Source organism: Montipora foliosa, chromosome 14 (assembly GCF_036669935.1).
Source record: "Montipora foliosa isolate CH-2021 chromosome 14, ASM3666993v2, whole genome shotgun sequence".
NCBI classification, from domain to species: domain Eukaryota; kingdom Metazoa; phylum Cnidaria; class Anthozoa; order Scleractinia; family Acroporidae; genus Montipora; species Montipora foliosa.
Window position 1 is genome coordinate 15528998 of NC_090882.1, and position 16496 is coordinate 15545493.

General features: G+C 40.7%; 1 protein-coding gene across 1 annotated transcript in view; it reads left to right on the forward strand.

The window, feature by feature from the left end:
• Positions 1-349: 349 nt before the first annotated feature.
• Positions 350-16496, forward strand: part of LOC137985080 (uncharacterized) — a 17182-nt gene continuing 1035 nt past the window's right edge. The window contains exons 1-9 of the mRNA XM_068832536.1: positions 350-488; positions 1081-1143; positions 7968-8384; positions 8585-8812; positions 9301-9564; positions 10157-11856; positions 12220-12462; positions 13309-14803; positions 15801-16133. Of these exons, the coding sequence (XP_068688637.1) occupies positions 1137-1143; positions 7968-8384; positions 8585-8812; positions 9301-9564; positions 10157-11856; positions 12220-12462; positions 13309-14803; positions 15801-16133 (4687 nt within the window). The 5' untranslated portion in view covers positions 350-488; positions 1081-1136. The remainder of the gene's footprint in view (positions 489-1080; positions 1144-7967; positions 8385-8584; positions 8813-9300; positions 9565-10156; positions 11857-12219; positions 12463-13308; positions 14804-15800; positions 16134-16496) is intronic.

A 16496-nucleotide genomic window follows, 5' to 3' on the forward strand; every position in this document is an offset into this window, starting at 1 on the left:
GCGGACCAGTGATCCAGTCGTTGGGAGGAGGATGTTAACCTCACTCACAAAACGGCTGGAAATCGTGCCTAAGGACCCCACAAAGAGCTTCTGTTAAGCTGTCTGTTTTGAAACAATAGGGCAACTATGACACGTCACAATTATTCAAGATGGCGCCCGGGGAAATTTGGAAACCAAAACAAGCGTTTTTGAAATTCATTTATCTCGGATACAAAGGCTTGATTGAAAATTGATTGCAAACATTATGTTCTGTGGTTTTAAGTTATTTTGTTACTTTAGTGGAGGTTCCCTTTAAAGTCAGAAGAGTCGGATGCAACATGGTGTGACATTAGACGATAATTTGCATGAGCCTCGCTTTGACTCCATTTCTCAGAACTAAGCCCGGAAGTCCGAAACAGGTCTAGGAAAATTTCAAAATGTTGTAAAAACATAAACGTTATCGCAGAAGGCGATCAAACTTTCTAACATCCACGAAGAAGAGTACTTGGGTAAGTTGTACAGAGGATCAGTGCTCATATTTCCTGTGCTTTTTTACATGTATGAAACCGAAAGAGTTGTAAGTTTTACTTGCATTAATTTACCAGCAATTTCTAGAATAACGAACAATAATAAAGATCGTTGCCTTTTCTTCTCGAAAATGGAGATTTAGACGTGAAGACAAGTTAACTTGCTGCCCTTTCGTTCCTTAGAAGTGTTGAAATCGACTTGCTTCCTGTTTAAAATTTCAGCAGGCTATTCTATTTTGTAGATAACAATACATATTGAGGACCTTAATTAAAGGCATGTTGAAGGGGTTTCCTTTCTCGGTGACTTAATATGTGTTGCAACTTTTATTACTCAAGTCATTATTTAACCTTGTCTCAGCGTTGGTGGTTCATTGCGACTTTCTCGTCAAATTATAATGCTAGTAAGATGTGAATCGAAAGCGAAAGCGGAAGTCACTAGAAGGTAAATATGCTGTCCGATGGTACGCAAACTACTGTTAACCTCGAATTGGAGAACTAAGAAATTGAATTGGAGAACTAAGAAATAATATTGACTACTGTTTGAGATTAATGACATTCATCTGTTTTATTCTAGAGAGTGAAAGCTAAAAATGAGAGGATCACACGACTAACAGCGATGATGTGCTGAAAATGGAGGGTGAGTGGCATCCTTTGGCCTATAAGAAAAAATATTCGAAAGGGGCCGAAGGTGTCCGCAGAGAGAGCAATGTGAAATAACGCGTTTCGTGGTTTAGAGAGAAGCAAGGCAAAAACTGATTAGAGAACCATTAGTTGCCCTCGGCTCATAGATCGTAAGCACTTGCACAATGTCATGACTCAGTGGCCTTACATTTTGAGACGCATAATCCGTTTAAGACAAACTTCCACTTCCAATACCAAGATCCAATATGAAGACTGGAATCAGACGGATTGTGCTTTAAAATAATCAGAAAAACTATCCAGAGGAAGCCGGTATTCAAGCGGATAGATCTCAACTGAAAACAATATGTCTTGCGTTCATCTTCATTCAACCAAACTACACAGACTCACGTCTAATGCTTTCGAAAGTTTGTCAAATAGTTTCTCCTTTTTATTCATAATAAAACAGCATATAATTTTATCACCAAAAAGTCATGCGAGGTTATCTCAATTTTTTCATTTTATGATAGATTGAAATACACTTGGACCCATGATTGGGCTACACGGTGTTCAATCAATCGGATAATCAGGTCAACTCGAACTAACGGCAGTTCCAAATTTTTTGAAACGTCGTGGACCACAGGCTCCCCAAGCTGAAAATACGTGGTGTATGCGACAGTTTGTGTATATAGAGAATTGTATGGGAAAATCACCAATCGTAAAAAAATTGTGTAAATAACTATCTCATTTGAAATAAAGTTTTCCTACCTCAAATGTGTGACGAACTTGTCTCTTTTGCCGAGTTTAGAGCCATTCTGACGCCGTTTAGTGAAGTTATCCGGAAGGCCGTTACTAAAATAATAGGAAGGCCGACCACTCCATCCATCGCTGGCCAGACCTCACTCTACAAATCGTTTTCTCCTCAACAGGAAAAGTCCCGAATCGCAATAAAAACAACAGTTCCATAAAGCCCAATAAATTTCACTCCAAATCGTGACGTGTGTTTCGGCGGCCGAAAGACTCGTGACGAACGAAAACTTTGTCTGGAAATTCACCTCTTCGGCTTTCCTCAGAGGCTTGTGACCGGGCAGTCAACAACGGAAACTCGCAAGATGGTTTCAGCCTCAACTCTGATTGGACCATTTGAATTTGACCGCGCGTTGGCAACACGACCGTTGTTGACTTGTGACCGGGGAGTCAACAACGGCGTCAGAATGGCTCTAAACTCGGCAAAAGAGACAGGTTCGTCACACATTTGAGGTAGGAAAATTTTATTTCAAATGAGATAGTTATTTACACAATTTTTTTATGATCGGTGATTTTCCCATACAAGTCTCTATATACACAAACTGTCGCATACACCACGTATTTTCAGCTTGGGGAGCCTGTGCGTGGACCTACACAGGGCACCCAACGTCAATTTTCGGAAAATATCTGTTGAGAAGACGATTTGAGATCTAGAATTTTCGGAACATTTGTTGTCAAATTTCTCGCTTGCCTGCCTCTCCTAAGATTTTCGAACATCTGAAAAATGGTATAATTATAATTGCCCATTTTAACGTATTTTTTACCCTAACGAGATGCTTCCCGGAAGCATACACTGGGTTGCCTCTGGTACGTGTTACAGAAAATCAGAAGGCACTGAATTGTGTGGTATTGAACTACAGCATTCCAGTCTCTGAAGAATAACAAATAAAAGAGAAGCGAGAAACGTTGGCTTCTGGGCTGACATGTTGATAATTTTTAAGTTCCCTCACAGCTTCTTTTCACCACAAATTTAAGCGTGCCCTCTGAGCATCTGACAGCTTTGTAACACTAAAGTTCACTGAAGTTAACCCCTCTCCGGCGGGGTTCGTATCTGGATGGGAGACCAAAACAATATAACCGTCGTAAAACAGAAGCATCGGACCGAAAATACTATTAACGCTAACAAATGCGAACTCAGCAAGGTACAGATTTTGTTAGCTTGCTTTATGCAAAACAAATATTGATGCAAAAGTAAATAACTATTGATACACAGTTTTTAGAAAGAGCAGAAGGAAGTTTCCGGGACGGTCGATCGAGAATAAAATATTTACGACATGAAAACAACATTCATTTTGAACCGTGAATATAGAATATAAAAAGTTACGATCAGCGACAAACATTTTGGGAGATTTTTGCCACGTTCAAATAAATCGCAACTGAATCGAAAAGTGACATGGCTGGAATTCAGCGGGCGCCGTGATTAAGTTACCGCGGCATGTTTACTCGCCAAACAGTGAAGCATCTGTGTCAAATGATGGCAAGATACCGGGTTTTTGTAAGTTTCTTTTTCTGTCAAGTGTTATATAGTTTGACAATGAAATGAGCGAAGTCAAAACAAAGATCACAATCGCCCAACTCTTGAGGTTGACAATTTGTTTATGCAAAGTCAAAATTTACTCTCCAAGACGCATACGACGTTATTTATCACCAGGTAATTTTGTCATTTTGGAAATAGCAGCTACTTTATTATTCATCTGCGTCACAATTTTTCACTGATTTTGGGGCTCATTTTGTTGAAACTCAAGCACGCTTCCAACAGGCCTTTGAACCCTTCCTGCTTAGCGATGTTGCATCTCAAGATTGGGATCACATAAACAATTCTTCCAATCCAAATGATATGTGGAATGAATGGAAGGAATCCTTTTTGGCTATTGTTAACAAGCACGCTCCATTGAGAACCACTCGTGTTCGCGCGCGGGGTTCCCCATGGATTACTTCTGAGCTTAAAAAACAGATGCACGATCGAGATATTTTGAAACTCAGAGCAATTAGATCAAAAAATCCTAATGATTGGGTTCACTTTAAAAGACAGCGGAACAAAGTCAATAGTGCGACTAGGCTAGCGAAGCAAGTTTATTATCAAAATATGCTAAACGAGCATAAGGGTGATTCCCGCAAAACCTGGCAGATCATCAATGAGCTGTCTTCCCGAAATTTCGTGGAAACGTCTGTGAAACAACTGAATGTAAATGAGCAATCAGTAACAGCTCCAGCAGAAATAGCGCACGAATTTAATCATTATTTTGCTACCATTGGCCCGAAACTTGCTAGTGATATTCCTTCTTCAGATGGCAACAGCTATCTGAATTATCTCACTAGCACGGATAAGGAGTTTCAGTTCCGCCCAACCTCCACAAATGAAGTATTTTCACTGCTGAATAAACTGAAAAAATCAAAGGCAGTCGGCCTTGACAAAATTTCTTCTCGACTTATTCGTGAATGCGCGGATCTTATTTGCAAACCGCTGTGCTATATTTTCAATCAGTCATTAAATGTAGGTGTGTTCCCAGACGACTGGAAGTGTGCACGGGTCACTCCACTATTCAAACAAGGGGAACGTGATGACCTAAACAATTACCGCCCAATTTCCGTTATCCCGGTTATAGCCAAAGTGTTCGAAAGAATAGTTTATAACCAATTATATGCGTACCTAACAAAGCATAACGTAATATGTAAATGCCAATCTGGTTTTCGCTCTATTCATTCCACCGTTACGGCTTTACTTGGGGCTACGGATACTTGGGCTTACAACATTGACCGAGGAAAAATAAACGCTGTTGTTTTCCTAGACCTAAAAAAAGCTTTTGATACGGTTAATCACGAGATCCTTTTATCTAAATTAAATAATTACGGCATACATGGCATTTCTTACAACTGGTTTAAGTCCTATTTGGACAACCGCACTCAAAAGTGTTCCATTAATGGATCACTTTCTAAAACTTGCTCACTAAGTTGCGGCGTCCCTCAAGGGACTATTTTGGGTCCATTGTTGTTTTTGCTATATATCAATGATCTGCCAAACTGTCTAACGAATTGTATGCCATGGATGTACGCAGATGACACCCACCTAACATATGCGGGTGACAATACAGGCGACATAGAATCAAGACTTAACCATGATCTAGAAAATGTTAAAAAGTGGTTGATAGCAAACAAACTTACCCTGAACATGACAAAAACCGAATTTATGCTGATTGGATCAAGGCAGAGGTTGTATGCTCTCACAAATCCTCCAATTCCCGAGATTAATGGTGCTCCTATCACTCAAGTTTCTGTTGCCAAATCCCTGGGCGTGCTTATTGATAATAATCTTAACTGGAGTAGCCATGTCGATAAACTGACAAAGAAAGTAGCTTCTGGAATTGGAGCCCTCAAACGTATAAGGCATCTCGTTCCTCAGACGACATTGCACTCTATTTATCACGCTTTACTTCAACCGCACTTTGACTACTGCAATGTCGTCTGGGGAAACTGTGGTATCACGTTACATGACAAATTACAAAAACTGCAAAATAGAGCAGCCAGAGTTTTGACCTTCTCTACTTTTGATGCAAATGCTAGCGAGCTATTCAAAATTTTAGGCTGGAAAAATCTAGTTAGCCAGCAACAAATTGCGCTGGCCACAATGGTCTATAAGTGTCTTCAGGGGCTAGCACCGGAATATCTATGTTCTAAATTTACAAACCGCGAATCTGTTTATAGTTTAAGAGACTCTGAAAGAAAGCTTAATGTTCCGTTTCCGCGGACAAATTATTATAGAAACAGCTTCAGCTATAGAGGTGCTACTGTCTGGAATAGCTTACCCCTCAAAGCGAGACAAGCAGAGTCTCTTGGGCTTTTCAAAAATCTGATTAAAGACATATTTTAGTATAAAGCACGGCATTCATGGAAAGCAGCTTTAGAATTAATATAGTATTATAGTAATTGTATTTTATTGTAATCATTTTAAAATTTTACCTTTTGTAATTTAGATTTTAGCATTGTTTGTAATCTTAGCTGATGATTTTACCGTGCATAAATAATAAAATATCATATCATATCAGAGCAATACTAAAAGAATTCTCCCATATCACATTTCAACCTTAAGCTCGAAAATTCAATACACAACATGATATTATGATTCACAAAGGCAGAAAATACCACAGAATCCTTTTCCAGCGAAAAATTTATTGAAACAACATATTTGCTCTTAGAGGCGAAAACCTCTTCCTATTTCATTGCGTACGTGAAGACAAGAAACTCAATCGTGTCAAATTACAATCCTGAAGAACCTTTTCCTTGAATAACAAGAAAATGCTTTTTCTATTGCCATAAAAACTATCCAGTTAAGCTCGCATATCATAAAACATGATGAATTCATAAAGGCCACCTTTTCCAGCGAACAATTTTTTGAAGCAAACAACATATTTGCTATGAGAGGCAAAAACCCCTTCTATTTCATTACGTGCGTGAAGAGAAGAAACTCAGTCGTGTCAAATATGCGCAATATTGCAACAAACTAAATTTCAAACCGTTTCCATGAAGAACCTTTTCCTTGAATAATGAGGCACAAAATACACGACAAGCTTTTTTTCAAATAATTCTTGGTTGTCACATTCCAATTATGTTTTTAAAGAAAACTGTGCAGAGTTGATCACAGATCCACGTAAGGTGTTCGATTCGTTCTGTCTTTGTTGAACCCATAAGTTACCAGAGATTTTTCATTTGGTTTCAGTGTTCTACATTACAGCACACTCAGTAAAATATTTTAAATACAGCTCACTTTGATTTCGGCTCGACGGGCGATAGATTGTTGTCGAAGTCCATTACCCGTCGCTTTTAAGATTCCACCGCCTGTATATCCAATTGACTTGCCATTATTGAGCTTCATAAGGGTATATTTTGTTCAAAGATCCACTAAAACGCCATTCGCATTACATGACTTTCGACGCCATTGCCGGTTAAGTTAATGTTTCTACTGTGTCCACCAGAGAAATCTACGCATTTCCCACTACCCTCTCGATCCTAAGAAAATACTCGCAGAAGGCTCTATGCACAAAGACACCACTTAGCAGGAGAGTGACAGGCAATACTTTTACCGACGCGGAAAAAAAAAAGAAATAAAATAAAACAAATAAACTAAACGCAGACCCCGACTGGGTTTGCCATACTGGCAACCCTGCAAAAAGGTCATCTACAATTTTCGGGAGCCTTTTTTCTGGCTGAAATTTTCGAAAAGGTAAGGTTTGATCCCTGTAATTTTCAGATCACTAGACTTTCCGCTACGATATCCGAACAGATGAAAACTTTTTAGGGGATAAAAATATGCCTATATCTACCGTTTAAATACTAAAAGACGTTTAAGGGCCGATTTACACGGTACGATTTTTGTCGCATGCGACAACTGCTTGCGACAGGCCCACGACATGATTTACGATTGTTGTGTACGTCAGCAAAAATGTCGTAGCATTTTAAAACATGTTTTAAAACGCTGCGACAATCGTAAGTCATGTCGTAGGCCTGTCGCAAGCCTCTCGCATGCGACAAAAATCGTACGGTGTAAATCGGCCCTAACAATGCTATGTTTAAGTGGTTTTGAACTATATTCTCGTTAGGGCCGATTTACACGGTCGCATGCGACAAGCTCACGACAGGCCTACGACATGACTTACGATTGTCGCAGCGTTTTAAAACATGTTTTAAAATGCTACGACATTTTTTCTGACGTACACAACCATCGTAAATCATGTAGTGGGCCTGTCGAGTTGCCGCATGCGACAAAAATCGTACCGTGTAAATCGGCCCTTAGGTGCCCCTGACCTACAGCTCATATATGAGATAAATTTGAATGTTCTTTGATAACAAATTCAGCCTGCATGCAAATATTTTAATTAAACCAAGTGAATTGTTTTGGCCTGGTCAATAAAACTGTTGAAATATGCGGGGAAAAGGGTCTTCTGTGGTTCTCAGGGGTTTATTGTCCAACAGTAATCTTCTCTGATCAGACATAATATTTTGTCTTTCCTGATCAGTAATTTTCTCCTTCTTTCTCCACAGAAGACAAAAAAACAGCAAGCTGTCCAGAGGAAGAGGACGCGGCAAACATTGCTGGTAACGTTGAAAGCTCCAATGACAGCCATCACCCCAACAGCCATTTATTTCCACCGAACAGATTCAACTGGCAAACAGTGCCCAGTCGAAGCACTCACGAGATTTCCCATGCACGGAGGCAATACACTGCATCCACAGAGACTCGTGGAGGCCACAATCGTAGCAGAAGGGCAGCCAATGAATCAGTGCCGAGAGGACTTCCTTCACAAAGGAGATCGAAAAGGGGTCAATTCAATAACTCAGTGGCATCAAAGGCTGATAAGAAAGCACCAAATCAGTCCGAAGCTGTCAAAGGTCCCGGAAGGGGTTCATGTGGTAGAGGACAAAGAACGCGCGGACGTGGTAGAGAGGAACAAGCAAGAAGTAAGTTTAACAAGATAATTATGTTCTTTTCCTCTGTTTCATGGGGATCACGAGTAGGGAATTTGACATAGTCACAGGTTTTAGAAGAAACATAATAGTTATCTTACTTCCTTACCGACTCATGATCGTTATACGAAACGTAGTATTTATTTTAAAATCATTTTAGCATTCTGAACACTGCGTTTTGCTATTTTTCACAGGGTCCGCAGCAGAACCTCGAGCGTCTTTTGCAGCCTCTCACGGGTTTATACAGCCAGACATCAAGTACGAGTGGAATCAGTTGTATGTTTTGGGCCTCCACTATAAGACATCGCATGATAGTCTCAAGAATTATATTCAAATTATTAGCGGCTATGAAGTTGCTTCCGTGCGTTGGTTCAAGCCAAATGGAAAAGCAATCGTGAAGCTGAAGACTCACAGAATTAAAGGCAAGCACAATACGAAATAAGGTGCAAACTAAGCTCTCACGTGCAACAAATTAGGACAAAACTATGCTCCATCCGGGACACTCTGTAATGTCATGTACCACGGTAGACCAGTCACTGTGACTGTTTAGTTGTATAAATGGGTACAAGCGACCTGCTTCTAGGGTATAAGTGCGCTTAGCCGTAACGATCTCGGCTGTTTTGTTGAAAGACCCAATACCTTCAGTCACTTCACACAACATAAATCAAGGTTAAGCTCTGGCCAAACGTCTGATGTCTCTCAGTTTTGTTCCTCTTGATATTTTCACCAATGGAAGGAAAATGCCAGATGTCGGTAACTCAGTTTCTAGTTCGCAATGAAATTAGAGGTTGTAAAGAGCTGCATCCTATCGCTCTAGTTCTTGCGTAGCGCGGTTACTCTAACAAATGTTCTTATTTTAAAGTTAGCATTATTTACGTGCGTGAAGATCGTCAATCTTTGTTTACTCCAGATTTTCAAGACATCTTACGAGGACAGGAAAAAAAACCAACGCTAGATGGTGTGACAGTCTTGATTGAAAGAGCACCACAATGTAAAAGCGTATATGTCAGCGGATTTACTCCATGCACCTCTAAAGAGGAGGCGCAGATGTACTTTGAAGAAAGAGTTGGTGCATTAGATCCGGCTCTGGGAGTAGTGTTTAGCCCAAGTTGGGACGAACAGGAAGAGAAATGCAGAATAAAAAGAGCTATTGTGTACTTCAGCGACAAACAAAGTGAGTATAACTATTTCACTCATCAAGAGAAACCTCTATTTCCCATACTTGGCTTAGAAGATCGTAGAAGTCAACCCTTTCCCAAGTAGATTTATCATTAAATACAACGCCTCCCTTGGGAGATTCAGCACCCCCGCTGTTGTCAAGGCCAATCAAAACAGAGCTATCTCAGCGTCTAGGGAAATATGATGCTTTTCGAGGGAAAAACCTGTTCCTAAAAATAAATTTCCTCATGAAAGGGTTGACTCAAGGAATTAGTAGAGAGAGAGGCTCCCCTTGATGAGATCCTGCCTGATGTTGTAATTTGTCTCAGAGTATGTTTAAATTTATAAACTGCCAAAGCTCTTTTGATGGATTGGACATTACTTGATCAAGTGTACAGGTCATCTGGTCGTCTTTGTCTAAACCCCATTTTTATTACGCTTCGGTATCTGACCGCGGGCTATCAGTTTACCAGGTCTGTTTCCCCTCGCTTTCCCTGTTGGTTTTTTTTAATTTCTTGCATCTTCTGTGATTGGGTTAATAACTTTAAGGTTTACGGACTTTCACTAGAAATCGATCTGGGATTAAATGTTTTTCTTGCTCATTCCAGGTCAGAGGAAAGCATTGAAAAATGATCACTTCCTAAACGACAACGCACTGCATGTAGAGGCATTTTATCCATTCTTGGGAACAGTAAATCCAGTAGATCAACCAAAAGGGTCGACGCGACCGATCTCTAGTGACCCTAAAGGCAGCAGAATACCTGAGTTTTACAAACTTGTTGATCCGAATCTCATGGAGTTTATCATGGAATCAAACCAATCTAGTAAGTTGAAAGGAGCTTTAAACGATCGCGAAAAAACTCATATTAAGTGGAAAAATGGGGCTTCGTACGCCCTAGTAAAGTATGCTGAGAGGAAACCGGACAGTGAATTTGAAGAGCTGGCTTGGAAAAAAAGATGTAATGAAATCGTTGATTCCTGTCTAGATAGTTGCGATGCACGTGAATTTCCTATAGATGAGGAGATTTGGGATGAGGTAGCCAATCAGCTTCCACAGATAGAACGCCAGGTGCTTTCCAAATACACAGCCAAAGTAAAGCTGATGGAGACATCTCATACTCTTAAATTGATTTGTCTAGAATCCAACATGCTTGACTTTGCCGACAAGTTAACAAATCGCTTGAAAAAGATTAAGCAAGAAGTACGTGAGAAGAAGATGGAGGAAAAGATAAGAAATGACATCTCCCTTGTTAATCTGCAGCTTTTTCAAAATGCTAAAATCGAGAACATACTTCAAGAAGAATTTAAGGAGGACGTTCGAGCTGAAGTCAAATTGGGCGACCGCGCTCTTGTCTTAAAGACACCTAAAGGACTCATGTTGCAAGTCTATTGGTATCTTAGGCAGCGTTTGGACGAGATCGATGAATGTGCCATACATATTCCACCAGAAATTGTAGAGCTCTTGCAACGAAAGCCCGGAAAGAGAAAGATGGTTGCCGAATTGCCGGCAGGATGCGCCTTTACTGTTGACCACAAGAGAGGAAGGGTAATCTTTCTGGGTAAAAATCCCCCTGAAACAAAAGAAGGAAGCCAAAGGGCTAAGAGCGTGCTCGTCAGTGACCAAAGTCTGGCAGTAACCACTAGAGATAATAGTCTTTTGAACTCTGACAAGTGGAGTGATCTTTACAAAAAATTGGAGAAACGACTAAAGATCAAGGTCAGACGCGAATTGCACTGCATTGTTGTCTTTGGATTCAAGAAAGACGTCATGGAAGCTGTGACGAAAATGAGAGACTTTTTTAATGAGAAAAAAGCAACAGAAGGAGAGTTTCCCCTAGATTCGCTGCTACATCGAAGGATTTTCAACGAATTTTTCAAAGATGATATAGAGGAGATGGAGCGAGAGCTTGCGCGTTATGGTGTCAAGATATCATTCGACGACAAAGGGGAGCTTATCAAATTCAGCGGAAGCGAAGAAGGCGTCAAAGAGGTGGAGGAACGGTTGTACGCCCTGCAAGAGACAATTAAAGAGGAAATTTTCAGAATTTACACACCTGGAATGAGAACATTCTTAGCACAAGAGGAAGGAAGGCGATTGATCGAAATGGTTGAACGAGAAAAGAAGTGCATCATCAGTGTAACTGATTTTACTGGCGAAGAAGAAGGTGATGATGATGAAGAAAGTGAGAGCGATGAATCACTAAGCAACAGTTGCGATGGAGACGAAATTGACGAAAATGAAAACACTATTCTCACTTCTGAAGGCAAAATCGTGACTTGGAAGACAGGAAACATCCAGGAAGAACAGGTGCGAGTAAATCACGAACAAGTGCACAAGAGCAAGCCTAAGTGGCATTTTTCGGTTGGCAGTTTAAGAAAGAATGATTTTCCCTAGATTTAATATTAAAAAAACAATCTTACCCTCGACAGAATACGATTTTACGATCCTATCCCCTCCCCCCCCGCCCAGTTCTGTTTTTTCGTGACAAATTTTTTTTTATGGGTTGCCTAGAAAACTTGAAGGGAGCACTAAAATGCAATCACGAAGATTACCATCATACAGTAAGTTGTTCTGCTACCACATAAACATAAACCCCTTAATCACGCAAACAACGACATTGCTGAAGTAAAGCCATTCCTAATACAGACGTTTACCTTTAATCTAATGCAGGCAGACGTGTTAGTGTGTTCCGTCGGCTCAAATCTCATGCTATCCGTTGGTGCAATCGCCAATGCTATGAGCAAAGCAGCAGGTCCGGAATTACAACAGGCGTTATGGGAATCGGCAAAAGAAGCAACAGCTGATTTGGGTGAAGGCGACATCATTCGCACTATTCCTGGAAAATTACCTTGTCGTCATGTTATTCACTGTATATGCTGCCCATGGAAAGATGGAAGTAACGAGCAAAAGCAGGTTAGTGCGGGAACATGCAACATGAACAAGGTCATTTTCTGCAAAGGGGTAGCAAAAGCATTTCCAAAGGAATTTTAGTTTTTGTTTACTATATACTTACATGAAATGATTCATATCCTGCAAGAATTTGGTTTTCACCTTAGCCTGCAAGGCAAGTACGAAAATGCATAGTCTAAGAGGCTAGTCAGATCAGGACATATACTTGTAGTATTTATATTTTATAATACAGCAAGCAATTCTTGGGCTAAATGGAGCACTCTGATTGGCTGATTTTTGATCGGAATTTTACAGTACGCATCATTACCATGGAAACGGTCCGTTTCCGTATCTCTCTCTCTCTCTCTCTCTCTCTCTCTCTCTCTGCCTGGAAATTCAATTTGAGCGAAATACGAAAAGTTTTGAAAAAGCTGAATTTAATTTTTTATCACTACAGCACAATTATAGCAAGCGGAATTTAGTTTTACCTGTAAAAGGTTACCGTTCAAAGTTTATAGAAGACGAAGATGTCCAAGATTCACCAAAGCGGAGACGTGTCCGATCGCTCAAAGAAACGATGCCATATAATAAACAACTTACTAACCACACTTGCGCAGGACCCTACTGGGTCGTTTTTATGCGGACCCGCGACCTCGGGCTAACATTCCCCAGTGAGACCGTCGCGCTCACTTAGTAAGAGGTTATTATTGAATAGAAAAATAGAAAATCAAGGCCAGGACGTCGCATAGTCACACCAACTGAAAAATACCATACCTCTAAGGCCCATGCTGAAGGTGCTTCTTTCCTCGTTCTTACCTCGGTTGGATATTGATCGTTAGGGTTAGGGTCTCTTTTTTGTTTTCTCACCAGGTTCTAAAAAAGCTGTTGTGCAAGTGTTTTGATATGGCGTCTGAAATGGGAGCTTGTTCTATCGGCTTACCACTTATAGGAACTGGTGGACTTGGTTTTCCACATGAAGTTGCGGTCCACGTGATGATACAAGCAGCCATTGACCACAGTCAAACAAACCCAGAGTCACCTATCGAGGAGTTCAGGTTTGTTGTGTTTAGTGATGACCCGACTGGAATCGAAGCAATCGAAGACAATTTTATTGCGCTTAAGAAGGAGCGCCAGCCAATGCGAAAATATCGAAAGCAAAATGTACCAAAACGAAATCCTACGCCTTTCCTTATGCCAGAGCTTGAGAATAAAGATGTGGAGTGTGGACAACTCAAGGTACGAGTCGTGGAAGGAGATATAACCAAGGAATCCGCTGAGGCAATTTGCAATGTTGTTTTTCACGACCTTGACATGAGAAGTGGAAGCTTGAGCAGTTCCATTGCTGCGGTTTGTGGCAACGTCGTACAGGAAGAGCTGCAGGCACAATTGCCACAACATCCAGGGGATATCTTGATAACGTCAGCTGGAAGGGCAGCAGCGATGAAAAAGATCGTGCACATAGTAGTGGGATCTTCCAAAAAGAAGCATCTTGAAAGCTGTGTGGAGAAAGCTCTTAAAAAAGCTGATTCCGAGGGATTCCGTTCCTTGTCCATTCCAGCGGTTGGCAGTGGAAGATTGGGTTTATCAGCGGACGACTCAGCGGAAATAGTTTTCGCGGCAATCCGGGCTTTCACCGCCAGTCCGTGCGCTTCAATCCGTGAAGTTAAAATCGTAGTTCAGGACGATTCCATTACTGGAGTATTTGTGGCCAAACTGGAAGCAATCCAAAAAGAAAATAGCAAATCCTTGTACTGTGAGAAAAACGATGCTGAGGGGGCCACAGACTGTGGTCGTGGAATACTTGAAGATTCCACGGATGAATCGACAGCAGGTTTTCGGCGCCAAAACGTTGTTATCCATGGTCGCATAGAGTCCCTTGAGGAAGCCATGACAGCCCTCAAAGATGGCGTTACAAAGGCCTGCAATAATCCGCGCATTATTAAGCATGATGTTCTTAGTCGCCTCTCTAAACGGCGCATTAAAGATCTTAAACGAATGTCTCGTGATCGAGATGTCAAAATGGAACAACCAGAGGCATGTTGTATTCGGCTAGAAGGACTTCCGAAAGATGTGATGGACCTGAACACGGAGATAAGTAACATAATCCAAGAACAGCTGGAAAAAGAACACAAAGAGGAAAAAGCAGAGCAGATGTTTCGAACGGTTCGATGGTGCATGACCAACGCTGCGGGAAAAGAAGAACCCTTCGACAAGATTGCTAACTATGAAATAGAATTAGCATACCAAGCCAAGAAACCATCCCTGGTATTTTCACATGAGAATCTGAAGGCTGAAATCCACTTCGATTTCAAAGAAGTTACATTCTTGAGAAATGGAAAGATTAAAAGCATCCGTCGTAGGGATGGTAAGAACTGGCCTGATATCATTACAAATTGAAATGTTTGTTCAAGCCTCTGAAACCTTGGTTTACAGAAAAAGTTAATCCTCTGTCGAGCTTAGTACACCAAAGACCTGCATATAAGAACCTAGATTTCAAAAACGTGTCAGTCATACTAACGTTTTGTATTTAGCTCCTTTTTATAAAAGAACTTATTGCAGGTTCTTATTTTATTTGTGTCCTCCGCATCCGTGCTATGCCTCATTTCCTCTTGGTGGAGACTATTTTTGATTAAATAGAGTCAAAGCTAATCAAAGAACATTCAGTGTAGTTCAGTTTCCTACAGCATAACTGCCAGCGACGTTTGTTTGTTTGTTATTTATTTGTTTGAGCAGGTTGAAGTTTTGGCAGCTATTCAGCTGATGTGGACCTGCTATACCCACCCACCCATATACACACAGAGGACAGCCACAACACCGGGAACTTCATCCCCTACTCTTCTCGAATAGTGTGTGGGTTCTTTAACGTCCCAAGGGGAACTAATGAACATGGAAGATATTTGTGAGACGGTTTATAGTCCTTATCCAAGAAGACTTGAAAGTCTAACCATTTGCGGATGTAATTACAAAGGCAGCACTTTCTGCTCAGTTATTTTAAGACCCTGAGTGTTGGTCCGGCCGGAGTCGAACTCACGACCTCCCGCATGGTAGCCCGTTGCTCAACCAACTGAGCCACCGGTGCGCGGTGTAGCTCTTTTTGGGGAAAAAGAAGCCATTTTGATTTAAGAACTCAATTAACTCGTTTTTTTCTCTGTAAACACAATTGAACAGAAAGATTTTTGCACTACGGTAGTTCATTATAAAAGGGTTAGGGTTAGTAAGACTGAAAATCTGTGATTTTCTTGCTCTGATGTCCTTGTTTCAAAGGGTGCTTAATTTTCAATGAACCTTGCAGTCTTACCTAATTTCTCAGAGTACTGGGACAAACGTTTTACCATCTAACAATTTTTGTTCTATGAAAACAGTTTTGCCTCTCCCCGATGAATGGGTTGCCCATCCTCGTGATGAACAGGACAAGGAAGAACCGCTTCACCTTGTTAGCCTCCTCAGAGAGTCTGAAGAGTTTAGGAGAATTGAGGACAAATTTATCGAGTCGCTGAGTAATAAGGTGAACATCATAAATATCGAAAGAATTCAAAACCCGTCGCTGTATCTACCGTACATGGCGAGGAAACAAAGCATGGACGAAAAAAATGGCACACGAGGCAACGAATTGCAATTATTCCATGGAACCAAGTACGAAAGTGTGAAACCTATCAACTTGCAAGGATTTAACAGGCGTTTTTGTGGCCAAAACGGTAAGTCATTATGGCAGGTGTACATTACATAAGTGTTGTATTGGTTCTCCCCTTCGATTTCCCGGAATGCCTCCACTTCGGAGGGCGGGTGAGTTGAAGCTCTTCAAGGCCATTGAAACAAATGATGGATAACACAAAAACAAAGCAACGTATCTTTCAGAAAACGTTTTCTTTCAGAAAATAAATTACAATAGAACAAATAATTGGATTGTAATGATAGCCTTCCAATAGTCAAGAAATCTGTTTCAAAAATGATAAATCTGGGCTTGAGTTTTGTCAAACTTATCTCGATTAAAATATCCTTCAAAGCGCTTAATGTAATTTCACCTTTGTTCACATTTTAACGAGAAAAAATCCCAAGGG